This window comes from Culex pipiens, chromosome 2 (genome assembly GCF_016801865.2).
Source record: "Culex pipiens pallens isolate TS chromosome 2, TS_CPP_V2, whole genome shotgun sequence".
In the NCBI taxonomy this organism is placed as follows: domain Eukaryota; kingdom Metazoa; phylum Arthropoda; class Insecta; order Diptera; family Culicidae; genus Culex; species Culex pipiens.
This window is the reverse complement of record NC_068938.1, coordinates 93,254,250-93,269,183: the sequence shown is the minus strand read 5'-3', so window position 1 is coordinate 93,269,183 and position 14,934 is coordinate 93,254,250. Positions and strand designations below refer to the sequence as shown.

General features: G+C 38.5%; 1 protein-coding gene across 1 annotated transcript in view; it reads left to right on the top strand.

The window, feature by feature from the left end:
- LOC120425185 (uncharacterized) overlaps window positions 1–14,823 on the top strand; it is a 50,492-nt gene extending 35,669 nt beyond the window's left edge. The window contains exons 4-6 of the mRNA XM_052706941.1: window positions 6,656–7,114; window positions 10,898–12,094; window positions 13,786–14,823. Coding sequence (XP_052562901.1) covers window positions 6,656–7,114; window positions 10,898–12,094; window positions 13,786–14,686 — 2,557 coding nt within the window. The 3' untranslated portion in view covers window positions 14,687–14,823. The remainder of the gene's footprint in view (window positions 1–6,655; window positions 7,115–10,897; window positions 12,095–13,785) is intronic.
- Window positions 14,824–14,934: the final 111 nt, after the last annotated feature.

Below are 14,934 nucleotides of genomic sequence, written 5' to 3'. Positions count from 1 at the left end.
ATAAGTTGCCTCCTTCTATATGCAACAACTCTTCTGAAGACACCAAAGCTCCAAAACTTCACCATTTTTCGGAAAATCCGTTTTCCACTTAATTTTGCGATCTGGACCACTGTGCAATGGCTTTAGAGTATTTTGTAAAAATAGTAGAGATAAAATTCATGCAAATTATTTGTTTGGCACAAATGTTGCAAATACTCAAATTGAAATATTGAATGCAGAAAAAATATTAATTTTTTTCAATCAATGTATTTTAACATATTAATATTTGTGGATAACCGTTTTCAACTTTGACACAAGAATTGTTGAAATAAGTTAAAATCCAATCAATATTGTTTAATTTTTTTTCAACAATTTTTCAAAAGATAACCACTGTTTTTAAAACAAGGTCAATAAAAATTTTATTGAAAGTTTTCTGTCCAAAATGTTCCCAATAAAATGGAGTGCATAGAATAAATTATGACCGATTCTTAGCGAAGCTACACCAAAATGTCACTTTTTTCAATTTTCAATGTGATTTTTTGTATGAAAAATTTCATTTTAATTATGATCTAATAATTGCAATGTGCTTTAAATGCGTTTTCTTATCTAAAATGCCAAAATTATTGACCAAATAAGGTCTGCAAGTCATTGAATGAGAGAGGAGTTTTTTCATAAATCTGCTCCTTTCGTTGTCCCGTCACGAAAAGAAATAGCTGGCAACAACTCAAATCTCATCCAAATCTTTCAGTTCAAGGAGCAAAAGATTAGTTTTTCAATTTGTGATAATGTGTAGAAGAGCAAAAGTTTTAAAAAATCAATCTGGCAAAACTGTGTCGATTTTTTTGGTGTGCCTTTTAAAATTCCAGTTTTACGATGTTGTCCCGTCACGCTACATTTTCATTTCAGGAGAAGCACAGGTATAATATTGTTCATTATGCATGTCATTTCTATGTTGGAAAATCAATTATCTTTTCAAATATGTAATAACATTGGGGAGTTTCTTCTTTAATTGTGCCACTACAGCCAAAACGCTGAAAAAAACTTGGGAATTTTTTGAAAAGGAGCCGAAGAATCGGTCTTATAACAAATTTTCAAATAATTTGGGCAGGGGCTCATCCATTACCCACGTGGCCTTTTATGGGGAGAAAAAAGGGAGAGAGTTTGGCAAAATAACAAAAAATTCCCCAAAAAATCAGAAAAGGAAAAATATTAAAAGTTATGCAAAAAAAAAATTCTATACTGTATTTTTGCTTGTATGCAATAGCGATTCTCTATACAAACATTGGAGAAAAACCATTCGTCCCTGTCTAAATATTTTTGAAAAATTCAAAGTGCACGTGTTTCTGGGGACTCCAAACTTCATGCTACCCCTCGAGTTGAGTCTACGCAGTCATTTTTGTCATTTTTGGTAGGTCAGTTTTATCAAAGAATCTAAGTTAAATGCTTAAAATTACAAGCAGTTAAATATGGTTTTCCTAAATTTGCATATCTACAAAAATGTCAAACTAAATAAAATATGTTAAGATTCAGGAAAAAAATTTGCCTCAACACATTTCGACATAAATAAAATGAAAGTAAAAGACAAGATTCACAAGCTTCTCTTACAAACCACAAAAGTCAAGTTTACAGACAGTCAGAACTTTCATAATCCATTTGGATTCATTAAGATATTGCACGCCTCACACCCGGAAAATAAAATAAAAAACCGCTCACTAATCAGGCCATGAACTACTAACCCGAATCTGATGAATGGGTCAACCATGAGATCAGGCACACGTTCACAAATTTCACAAATATGTCTCTCAGCTCACCAATGAATGGACCCCAAAAACACTTGGCGCGCGCGCGCAGCGTTACATCCATCGCACTAAGAGTAGAGTAAAGAGAGAAGAGAAGAGATTTCGAAACGAAACCAAAGCATAATTTCCACACACAATTTAAAGAAGTAGAAATAAATGAAAATGAAGCGAAAAAAAAAACCCTTCACAAGTTGCATTGCAGCGGCGAGATCGTGTTCGTCTCGTTTCTCAAATTTCGAGCCGATTATTATTCGTTTTAGTAGGATAGTAGTGTGCTCTTAAGTCGGCGGCATTAGAGGCCAGGTCGCCACACTCTCTTTCGCATTTCGTGCGCATTCTCTCTCGCACTGTCGCTCTCTTGTTCTCTTTTTCTAAAGCGATTAAATTACAAACATCTGTGACTGACACTGCGAAATATCAGTGTGTTTTCTGTTTGTGTACTTTTTGGCTTACACATCACAAACTCTCGAAAGCGTGCGCGCGCTCTTGCCCTATTTTCAATAAACCTCGTGTGCACGTTGTTGCCGCAAGAGAGTGTTCTCTTGATCTCGCTCTCTCACTATCACGCTCTTTCAAAACATTGAGATTAAGCAGGGCAGGGTTGTGCTCAACTCGTTTTGTCACTTGATGCATTTTTTTACTCTGTTTTTGTGCTGTTCATTGTTTTAAGCATTTTAAGCTTTTTTTGGTGTACATTAATTCATTTGTAGAGTTTAGGTCCTTTAAACATATACAACACAATAGTTTGTAGGACCTTTAAAAAAAACTCTAGATTTCTTCAAGTTTTTTATTTCGGTACACAGAAACAAAAACATGGTAAAATTTCATCTAAAAAGGGGTACATCTTTTATGTCAGATTTTTTTTTTGTAATTTTACCTCTGAAAATGTGTAATTTTACCACTATTCTGGTGTAATGTCTCTTTTTCAGTCTAAATTGAGGTAAAATTACATCATAAAAGAGGTAATATTCAACCTTCTAAAATTACACCTGCCAAATTTACACTTTTGTTTAGCGATTTGCAACCATCTACATTCTACTTGTCTTATGTTGCAAATTTTAATGAATAAATGACACATAAAACACATTATTGGATAAGTTTCCCGAAGAGGTCTAAAAAGTTTTTAATAAATAATAAAGGAATAAAAAAAATCAAAAGAACTTATGATAATCTAATCCTTAAAAAAATAAATATTTTTATTTCCTCCTTTTTAACATGAATTTTCTCAAAATATCATATTCGTCATATTGGCTGCCATCTTGGATTACAAATTCCGATATCACTACTTCAAAGATCAAATATTTAAATTTCATGTTGGAACACAAAAACCCATGTATAATAGGGCGACAATAAAAAAAATCGACGTCATGGATACCCCCTGATTCGATTCCTTAGGCAAAAATAAGTAACTGTGAAAATTTTGAGCAAAATAGCTTAAGGTTTAAGGGTCGATATAGATTGTTAAAATTGGTGAAAAATAATCTTTTCATGCAAAAACACTAACAACTCGTCAGGGTTAACTCGGATCGTTTTGCGGTCTTCGACAAAGTCATTTGACACTTGACAATGATCCGACACATTTAACGCCACCTTTTGGTGAAATTTTGAGATTTTTGCTTTTCCCCATGATCAATTCTCTACCAAAACTGGAAATGGATTTTATTTGTATTTTTTTTATTTGACTCATACTTTGTAGGGGCCTTCCCTATGACCAAAGATATTCAAAAATCTGTTGACTACCCAAGTAGCAAGTAAAACATCGCTTTTTATTTTTTTTGTTGAACAATTGCTGCACAAGCGTTTTTATACGTTAATTATTGAACAAGTGTCATAAAATTTGGTCAATTGTTCTCATTTTGATCAAAAAACCATTGTTCAACATGGTTGTGTAACACAAATGCCAAATCTAGCAACAGATTACGAATAGTTCATTTTGAAGTTTATTCTGACTCAAATGGAACATGCTTGTAGAACTCGAAAAGCAAAATGACATTTGCAGACATGATGTTCCATTTCAGTTTGCTAAACATGATAACATAGTAGAATTGACCTCTGGCTTCGGATGGGATTTCACGTAAACAAGTTGTTTATGTGTAGTTCGCGTTCGTGTTTTAAAAACCGAGCAAGAACATGTTGACGAAACAAGCACAGATAGTTCTAAAAATAGAAACAGCTTATGTTCAAAAGAAGTTTTGGCAAACTGTTAGTGAACTTGGTAAAACCTAGATGACCGCAGACTTCTTATTGACGTTTAGGCCTGCTCATCCAACATAACCCCTCGTGGAAAGAAGCAGACGCGCGCCCGGACTTGACATTTGGAGTGATCTTGGGTTCGATACTTGCCCTGAGCATTCTTCATCAAAAAGGAAAACTGAAAATGCAGCACCAGGAACCAGCAGCCAGTAGGAACCAGTGGGGTAGTAGTAGCAAGCGATGTTAATTAGCACTCAAACATAATTAAAAGAAATCCCCAAAGGCATAATTAGGAAATTGAATGACTTTTTATGGTTGATATTTTCATATTATTATCATTCATAAATGGCGTATCCCTGTCCAAACTAATAAATTACAAAAAACTAGTAGTTAAAGTATCGTAAAGCGACATTACTCACAAATAAAGGATTAAATTAAGAAAAAAAAAAACTTTTGAGCGAACACCTTGAAAGTATTTTATGAAAAGCCTGTTTAACATTCTTGTCTGCCACGATATGTTCTTGAACGGTTATAAAAACGTTTGCCCAACTCCCTCCTGAATCTTAAAGGCAGAATGTTGTTAAACGGTTCTAACGACGTTATCCAACCCGGTTCAGAATCTTATAGTCAAGAGTTCTTATGACATGTTCAGCAAACGTTCTCTATGCAAGTAGGACGTGCGCTGGTAAAACTTAATTAAACCATGCACATTTCTAACGGGTTAAGAGATGTTCAACAACAGAAAAACGTGCGCTTTTTCCAGCGTTCAAGAGTTCTCAGGGATGTTGGGAAAACATAGTAAATGAGTTCAACAACAAGTTCGGAAATCTTTTGGTGAACAAAGTGTGCTACTTGGGTATTCAAAAAAATAGGTACTGGGAAAAAATTGCCGATTTATTAAAAAAGTTTTTATTTTACAAAAACTTAATTTCCCAAAGTCCTTATTTTTCGATTTTTTGGCATGTTTTAGAGAACCAAAACCTGCAACTTTTGAGAAATAGAGAAGTATGGTCTAAAATTTTTCCTCTGAGTTATGAATTAAAAAAATAGTGATTCTCTGAAAAAAAAAATAATTTATGTATAATTTTTTTGACTACATTTTTTATGTAAATTTGAATTTGAAACTACAATACAGTGCACACCATTTTTTTGCTGAAATTGAGTAAAGTTTTACTGAATTCTCAGTTAACTGATATTTGTCACTTTGACAGATGATTTACTGAAATTTGTCAAAACAACTGAAATTTCAGCAAAAGAAACGGCAAATTATTTTGCTGAAAATTCAATAATTTGCTAGTGGCAGTTTGACAGATTATTTGCTGAAGATTCAGCAATCATTACTGGTATTTCAGTTATCAAAAATTGATTTTGCTTGTCGCTAAAAATACTGTTATTAATTCATTTATTTCATCAATCGTCCAAACATTAAAAAAACGGTGTTTAGCATCGAGGCATTTGTTATTAACATTTTCTTACCTTCGTTTCTAATGATCACAATACAGAATTAAAAAAAACAACACATTTGAAATAGGATTTTCTCTCGGCAACATCCAAACAATAAGTCAGAAGTGACATTTGGGTCATTCTCCGCCAACTCACACAGCAGTTGCCCCGAGCCCTCTTCGATTTGCGTGAAACTTTGCTCTAAGGGGTAGTTTTGGTCCCTTATCACGAATCCGAGGTCCATTTTTCGATATTTCGTGACGGTGGGGAAAGTTTCATGAAAATCGAAGAGGGGTCGGGGCAACTTTTTCCGATTTCGTGTGAGTTGGTGGAGAATTTTTTTTCGTTTTTTTATTTTCTTGTTTTTAACATAAAATTCGAGTTCTGCAACCCCATTTTAGTCAAATTTGGACGCCATAATTATATTTGAGATCAGGGATGCCACTTGATTTTTAAAAATGTCTGTAAAAAAGTCTGTGTATGTCTGTGCATTTGTCTAAAATTCAAATATAGAAATTTACAGTCATAGAAATCCATCAGAAATTGGGGTTTTCAACATTTGAAGACTAACGAAACAAGTTCAAGTTGATATTTGTAAAAATATTAATTTAATGAAGTTTTTTTCAAAGTCTGTGTACCTCAAAAAATGTCTGACGCAAGCTCAAAAGTCTGTGAAACACAGACAAATCTGTGTATCTGGCATCCCTGTTTGAGATACTTATTGACAGTCAATTGAATTAAAGTTATTTTTGTTAAATTGTAACCCTGCCCTACACCGACTAAGCCCTCTCGCAACCTCTTTCTCTCAATCCATCCTCTCCGCGCACCGCGATTGGCTGACTCGGCGGGCGCGCTCTTCCTCTCTCACACAAGAGAGCGCTCGCCCGCCTGGGCCTCGGTCGCGCGCGCGCTCGATGGCCCAGATATTAATTGGAATGATCAACATTCAGCGCGAAACAAACGAACACAAAAAAAAGTGGGTTGATGTCAAAGCACAACACCACCGCCACGATTGCCCCAGACACCACACTCTTGGTGGTTGGTAGAGCTAGAGGCTGAAGGGGTGTTGCTCAATTGTCCGACCTGCCGACCGACCACGAAGTCATCTCGCCCGATTGGCCAAGGTAGCAGAGTCGTCGTCGTCGGTCGTCTTTCACCTAAATACAATGTGAATGTTTGTCAAACAGGCAAGTTTTGTTTAACCAAGTCTCTCTCTCTTTTCTCCAAAAATGTTTTTGCAGGAAGTGTGCCACACCAGGAAACTGCTGGAGGTCCCCCAAAATGGAGTCCGAGCAGATCAAGGTGGAGCCCGATTTCTACTTTCCAGTCGGTGAAACGTATGCCGCAGAGGAGGACAACGCGGCAGAGGACGGTCTCGACGAAGAGGAGCTGCTCGAGATGCACCAGATCGACCTGGATGACAGCCCGGTGAAGCCAAAGTTAGTTGCGAATGACGACGACGACGGAAGTGGCCGTGAAGTCGATAGTGATAGTGGTGAAGGTGGTGGTGGTGGCATCGTTAGTAATAAGGAAGCTCTAGAAGCGAACAGACAGTACAAGTGTGATGAGTGTGGGAAGGTGTTGGACACGGCGTATCATCTGCAACGGCACAAGAAGATTCACACTGGGGAGCGTCCCAGTGTCTGCCGGCTGTGCGATAAGGCGTTCATTGAGCCATCCGCGCTGAAGGTTCACCTGAGGTGAGGAGAGAGAACAGGAGGGGAAATAAAATTGTAGTTTTGTATTAGACATTTAAATCAGTGGAGTGAAGAAAGTGTGAGAGTTGCTAGCTTTGTGAACATTGTTCGGTTTAGCAAAAACAAAAGTGAAAACTTGGGCCCTAATTGGCTTAACAATGGATGAGCATTTTCTCTCAAAATGTTAAGCGATCCATGATCAACGAAACATTTAAATAATGTTGTATTCGATATGATAATACAGTCCAGAATCGATTATCCGATAGCTCGGAAAAAAATCACTTCGGAGAATCGAAATACGATTTTTTTTCCGTTGTCTAATTTTTGATTGTCGAGCTTAAGTATGACCAGAGAGAAGGTATGACCCCTAAACTACGCTAAAATGATTTATAATTTTTAAATCCAAGATGGCGGTCAAAATGGTGGTGATGCAATATTGAAAAAAAGTATTTTATTTTTTAATAGGCAATCAAAAACTCAAATTTGATTCAATTAAATTCATGTTTATTTGTTGTACTTAACATAATACAATTTGCTTAACTAATTACAAAATGCAGAGTTTTGGAGATACTTACAGCTAAAAAGTAATTCAGATACAATCATTAGATGAAATGAGTTCAGTACATTTCAATCGATTAAGCGAGAGCAGAAAAAACTGTTTAAAACAACTGCCACTTTTGCTAGGCAAGAAGAAGAAGGATAGGAAAGCTTAAATTTATATCACAGAAAATGTTTTCAGTTGGTTACTGAAGGCTTGGACTGAAATATAAATGAGCTTGAACCTATGCAGGGCATAGGTAACTCAAATTTGACTAAAATGGGGTCGTAGAACTCAAATTATATGTTAAAAACAAGAAAATGGTAAAATAGGAAAAAACTTTTTTTTTCGTGATTCGATTATCCGAGTCTTATACAAACCTGCGGATAATCGAACTTCGGGTAATCGAGGCTTCGGATAATCGAGTCTGGACTGTATAGCAAATTCCTAATTGCATTTTAATGCCGAAACTCAAAATAATAAGACGGACTTTGCTTTTTACTCGAAATGAAGTAAACCAAAGGGAAAATTTAGACAATTTTCATTAAAAAAATTAGGTAATACACTAACTCACAAAAATTGGAAACACAGAAGTTTAGAAATTCGAAATTGAATAAGAAATTGAAAAATATAAATACATACTCAAAAAAAAAATAAATTGAGAAATTAAAAAAAATAATCAAATCATAGATGTAAAAAAATAAAAATATGCATGAGAAAAAAATCAATAAATCACAAGTTCAATGGATCAAAAATTAAACTCATCCAAAATTTTATAATTTACAAAGTCTGAAATTCAAAAATAAAAAAAAACTGAAGTTAAAAATATTTAAACTAAAATGTTCAGAACATCAAAAATTCTAATATTTAACAATGCTGCAACTGAAAAAAAATCAAAGAATGTAGAATTTCAAAAACTATTAAAGTGTAAAAAATATTAAATCAAAAATATTAAATTCGAAAATTTAAGAATTAAAAAAATAAAACCAATTCGCACCTAGGTTCGGACTCAATCGCCCGAAGTCCTCGTCAAAACTTCCAGTCTATAAATTCTCTAAATTTGAGTTTCTAACTTAAAACATGACTCCAAAAATGTATTTTTTTTGTAATTTAAGATGGCGGCAAAAATGGCAGCTTTAATAAATTGGAAATTAATAAAAAAAAATCGGAAATTGAGGAATTTAAGAATTGAGAAATTTAACAATTTAAAAATTTAGGAATTTAAGTCCGTGCCCTCTTTTTTTCCCTTTGACATAAATTTGCTCTAGATTTGTCCGGGGGTTCATTCACAAACACCGTAATAAAAAAGCCCATGCGTGTGCCACCCTTCTGTCAGAGCCTGGTCACGCTACTAAGTAAGCCTGAGAGGAATAAAAAATACCTTCATGTAAAAAAAAATGATAATGAAAATTTAAAATCGAAATTTTGATTCGAATACGAGCATACAAACGTTAAAATAATAAATTCAAAAAATCAGATAGAAAAAAAATTAAAATTGACAATTCAACAAATAATAACCTTAAAAATTCAAATGTAAAAATCTGGGTGCTGAATAGTGGTTCGCAAAACGGCCTCAATTTTGAACTGTCAAAGTGGAACCAATTTACTCTTCGCTAAAAGGAGAGAGTATTGTTATCGATCATAAAAAATGTTTTGTTTTTTCCCCCAGGAATGAAAAATGTGTGGCTTTTGAGGAGTTGAAATCAAGAAATCTTACGGAAGTTGAAGGCGAGATCGTAATTTTGGAAGTTGTTGGATGGAGTCGATGCGGTTGTATCTAAACAGAAACTGTCTTTACTGTTTGATTCCGTTTGAAAACCTACTGGTTTAGTGTAAATCTTCTCTGTTTGCTGGATCAGCTTCGCTAGAATTAGCGATGTTTTTTCGCTGGACCAGGAAGAGCTGCAGGATTCCAAAATCAGCCAGGGAATTTATCTGCGACATCGCAGAATGACACTCTCGCCGCAGTTCTTTGTCACCCGTAAAAAGAAAAACCTCTTCTAACCGATCGAAACTTGAAAACACACAATTTTCCAGCAAAAAATGTCAAAAACTAGACAAAATAAAACACATACTACTGATTATAAAACAGCTCATTTACCAGTAAGAAAAAAGTCATGCTTGTGCTTGAACAGCCTCCTACATTGTAGATGTAAACAAAGTGGGATCATTCGAAAATCACGTTACACATTATCCTTATTCATCACCCAGGTAAACATTGCTAAATACAGTAAAACAAGTGTAAACAAACATAAAAATGTATTCAAAAAATAAAAATAAATCTAGCTTTCAAAAAGTTTCAAATACTCAGATTTGAAAATCTTGGGATTTAACAGATTTAAAAACAGTTCGTACACGATTATCCGAACTTCTCGGACAATCCGGATAATCGAATCACATTTTTTTATCTTCTGCAAAAATATTCGTAAATTCAAAAAAAAAGTTAAAATTCTAGGAATTGGACATCTTATGGTGAAACGGAAAGGCAGCGCCATGACTCGAGTTCTGTTTTTTTAAACAAACACAAACAATCAAGTAATTTGTCGTGTTCAGAAATTGATTTAAGTTTAGCAGAAGTTGTTCAAGAAATTGCGTTTCGTTCCAACGTAAAATTATAAAATTCATATATTCATAAATTATTACATTTGAAATGCTAAAATAAAAAATAAAAAATTTAAGATCATATTTTAAAATATAAACCAAATAATTTAAATAATCGAATCACGAAAATTTTATCACTGTATTTTTTTGTTTCTAACCTATAATATGACAGAAAAAATGTTCCAAGATTATATGTGTTGCGAACGGCGGAGGCAGGTTGAACCGGGCACCGGTTCTGTGAACGGGGACAAATCAAACACCAGATTTCCACACGTTACAAAACTGCAATTTTATTGCGTTAGTACAAAAATACAAATAATTCACAATATCACAATACTCACAACTTCGGTGTTTTACACAGCTGGGATCTGAGATGATTCTCCAGCTGCGCCCGCACTGCCGCTCGTCACAAACTCTTGTTTTCTTCTGTTGGCTGGTCGAGCAACAGCACGGGCACCGGTCGATCGTACAACAACAATTAAACGAATACAAAGGTCTTCACCAGCAGCGTCCGAGGGGCGCGTCAGTCTGCGTTTTATACGCAACAATATGGTTTTCTGTAATTTTAGATGGCGGCAAAAATGCCACTTGATCATTTAAGGAAAGAAAACTAAAGTTTTTCTGTATTTTATAATTCTTTCTTCCAGAATCCACACCGGCGAGAAGCCGTTCCGCTGCAAGATCTGCCCGCTTCGTTTCACACAATCTTGCAACCTGCAGTCCCACTACCGACAAGTGCACGGTGTCGACCCAAGGGGTGATCCCCAATATTTCCGCAAAATGTGCCAGCTTCTGCAACAACAACAGCAGCAACAACAACAACAAGCCAAGCCCTCAGCATCGACAACCTCACGCTCCAGGTCGCTGCCCAAGTTGACTCCCAAACCGAGCGAAGGACTTTGGGAGTGCTGCGTGTGTGACGAACCATTCCAAGACCGCGATCTGCTGCTGATCCACGAGGAGACGCACGTTCCGGAAGCGCCCTTCGAGTGTCGTTACTGCACCACGGTCTACTCCGGGTTGGTCAACTTCCGATCGCACGTCAACATCCACCGAGTCAGCTTGCGCCAGGGAGGCTTTTCGGCTGCCGCGGCTCGCAGTCACTTCCAATCGGGAGTTCGGGCGAATGCCAGCGCGATCGTTGCCGGTCGTAAACCCGTGGAGAACAGTGGCGAGAGTGACGTGGCGCTGAACACGAACCAGCCGTTCGTGCCGAGCAACGACAAGACGGCACCGTACAAGTGCGTCGAGTGCAAGCGCAACTTCCAGAAGCAAGATCTGTACTCCCACATGAAGGTACATCTCAAGCAGAAGAACATTTTCTCCAAGAAGAGTCTCAAGTGTGAAAAGTGCGGCCGCGTGTTTGAGAAGGAGTTGACGCTGAAGAAGCACATGGACACCGTCCATCCGACCAGCGCCAACGCCTTGCTACGGGAGGCACTCCGCGAGCAGATAACCAAACGCACGCAGTCCCCTGCGACGGGGACGACAACCCTCAAGATCTCCTCCGAAGTTGACCTGGTGCCGATCGAGCCGCGTGTCAAACAGGAAGCGGCGGAAAGTGCCCTCGGCGATGACGAGGTCAACTCGACGGTGTCGGACAATCCCATCCTGACGCAGCTGCTCAACAGCAACTCCAGCCCGCAGCTATCCGTGGTGCCTGGTGGGAGCTCGCGTAGTCCAGTTGCTGGAGAACGTGGCGACGAGGGAGGATTCGTGATCAGTGCGGTGGCAACCGTGGATCATAGCTTTCTCGAGCAGTTGGACGCGATGGAGCGGGGTACGCAGCAGCAGCAGGAGCAGCCGATGCCAGCGCTTCGCCGGATGCCCGTGCTGGAGGAGAGGTGAGTTGCTAGGGCAGGGTGGCTACTCGAAAGTTGGGAAAATCCAGGGAATTTATCGTGGAAGGGTTGCTAGATCATGGAAGTCTATCATAACAAGGAATTGGAAACATAATATTTTTTTTTGCAGTTCGTAGAATTGTAAGATAATTTCAGGGTGGCCACTCAAATCCTATTGTCATCGCCTTTGAAGAAAATGGCAACCCTCTACACGACTTTTTCGTGGCGATCAGACCAGGCTATTTGAGGTTATGTTGAAAATCACCAATTTTTGTAGTCGTCTAAATAGCTTTTTCATTATAACTTTTAAACGACTAAATGAAACTGTACAATGTTCAACAGTAAACCGAGAAGACCACACCCGGACAAAATTTATTCAGCCAAACCCGAGATAATCAAGTGCATATTTTTGATCAACATCCTCACACACGCACAGATATTTGTTCAGAATTTAATTCTGAGTCGATAAATATAAATAATGGTTGGTCTAAATAAAAAAGTCCATTTTCCGAGTGATTTTATAGCCTCTCCTCAGTGAGGAAGGCAAAAATAAACTGTTGACAAAAGTTGTAAAAAGTTGTGTGGTTTATTTCATTGATTTGAAAAGCTTTGCTATGTTTTAGCGAGTAGGAGTTTTCAGAAAATTATAGATTAAGTCCTAAAGACGACTTGAAAAATTCTATAAAAAATAATAAAAAATATTCAGAACTTTAAAATAATTTTCTAACAGGGATTTCCGACTTTTTGATGAAAAGTGACAAATTCCCGACTTTTCCCTATTTCCGGCTGATTTTGTCAAATTCCCAACTTTTCCTGACTTGAGTGGACACTAATGGGGCTACCCCCTGAAATCAAAAGACTTATCCGTCACTAGACTAAATTCCAAACTTGAACTCATTCTGTCCCCGAAAACCCTCCCGTTTCATCGATCTTTTATAGCAAGGTAGCCACTCAAGTCGGGAAATCGGAAAATTCGTTAAAATCCGCATAATCGGGGAAAAGTCTGGAATTTGTTTTTTTAACAAAAGGTCGGGCAAACTAAGCAAACTTATTTGAAAAATATATCTAAATATGTTCTGAAGAGACCAAAATTGCCAAAAATAAAACAAAAAAGATTCGCAATAAAAACACTTTTTTGATGAGCCACCCTGGTGCTTTTCATATAAAATGCTGTAGAATGGACAGATTTGGAGATTTGGTGTCTTCGACAAAGTTCTTTGAAATGACTAGTAGTACCATACAGCGCAAGAAAGTATACCTCTATCTCAGCTAGAAACAAAATTGACCACCCTACACACTTCGATTTTTTTTACCGAATTCGGTAGTTAAAAATCGGTTAAGTTTAGATCGTTAAACCATCTGTCAACATTAACAATAATGAACAGCATTACCGAATTTCGGTAATTTATTACCAAATTCGGTAATTTTCAGTTTACCGAACTGTTAAGCAGTTGAAAATTCGGTAACCTTTACCGAATTCGGTAAAAAAAATCGAAGTGTGTAATATCTTTTTGAACGATGTAGAATTCCATCCTTAACATATGCTTTTTTGACACCGAAGCTAGAAAATACTGCTTGTGGCATAGAAGGGTTCAATTACTTGAATTGAAAAGGAATAGGACTCGAGTCGCCACCCTGTTTATTTCGTTTGTTCCTGGCTATCTTTTTACTAACCCGTTCCAATTTCATTCCAGCTTACGTCGCCCTCCTGTAGGCTCCTCCCAGCCCGACCAGCAGCCCCCCACCGGGCCCGCTCCGCTCAGCTCGGGCACCTACAGCTGCGTGTACTGCCCGCGGACCTTCAACGAGCACTTTGGCTTCCGGCAGCACATGCGCTCCATGCACTACGACGAGAAGCGCCACAAATGCCCGGAGTGCGGCAAAAAGTTCTCCCTCGGAATTACGCTGGCCACGCACATGCGAATCCACACGGCCGTCCACCCGTTCACCTGTATCGTCTGCTTCAAGACGTTCAGCCGGTCGGCGTCTCTCAATGGACACCTGTCGATGCATTCATACGGCGAGGTCAAGTGCGCCGACTGTGGCGAAACCATGCTCAACGTGTTCAACTACATGAAGCACATCGAGAAGTTCCACCCGGACTTCCTACGTAACATTGCCGCCTACCGGAAGAAGGCCGAAGCGATGCTGCAGCGACGCCGCGAGCTGATTGTCGAAATCACCCGTGGCCTCGCCCAGCACCAGTCGGAAATTCCGAACGTCCTGGCGCGACTCCGTGGCGAAGTCAACGCCGCGCCCCCACCGTCCGAGTCGTTCAAAATTCGACTCGGCAAGCCGTACGCCCAAGAGCAGGACGAAGTGAGCTCCAGCGAGGGCGTCCTCGTCAAGCTTGAACAGCCCGACTCCGTCAGTGGTGGCGGCGGCAGTGACGAAGTGGTCGTCAGTTCGGCCTCGGACCACGAAACGCTGCCGGCACTGCGAGCCGAACTGCGGAAACGTCCCAGGAGTGGCCAGGAGGCGGAACCGGCGCGGAAATCTGCCCGCACTGCCGGGTCGTCGTCGCCGAATTTGAAGCGTCTGCTCGAGGCGGCCTCCCCGCTGGCCACGGTCAAGTGCGAACCCTCGTCGGAGTAAGCCGAGGTAAGGTATTATTTGCTCGTTCGTTTCATCAATCACTTTAGTCAACGTGTGTGTGACATCGCTGTACAAATGTCTCTGCTTAATTTATAACGTAAGAAGTGTCGTGCAGTAAAATGGAAATGAAAAGTTAATCAAGTTTTTGGGTCCTCCTTATTTGTAACATTATAATTGGAACGTTTTTATTTGCCTAAAATGCGCAAACGTTCGCATCTCGTGTTCATGTATCTAAGTGTTAGGAATTA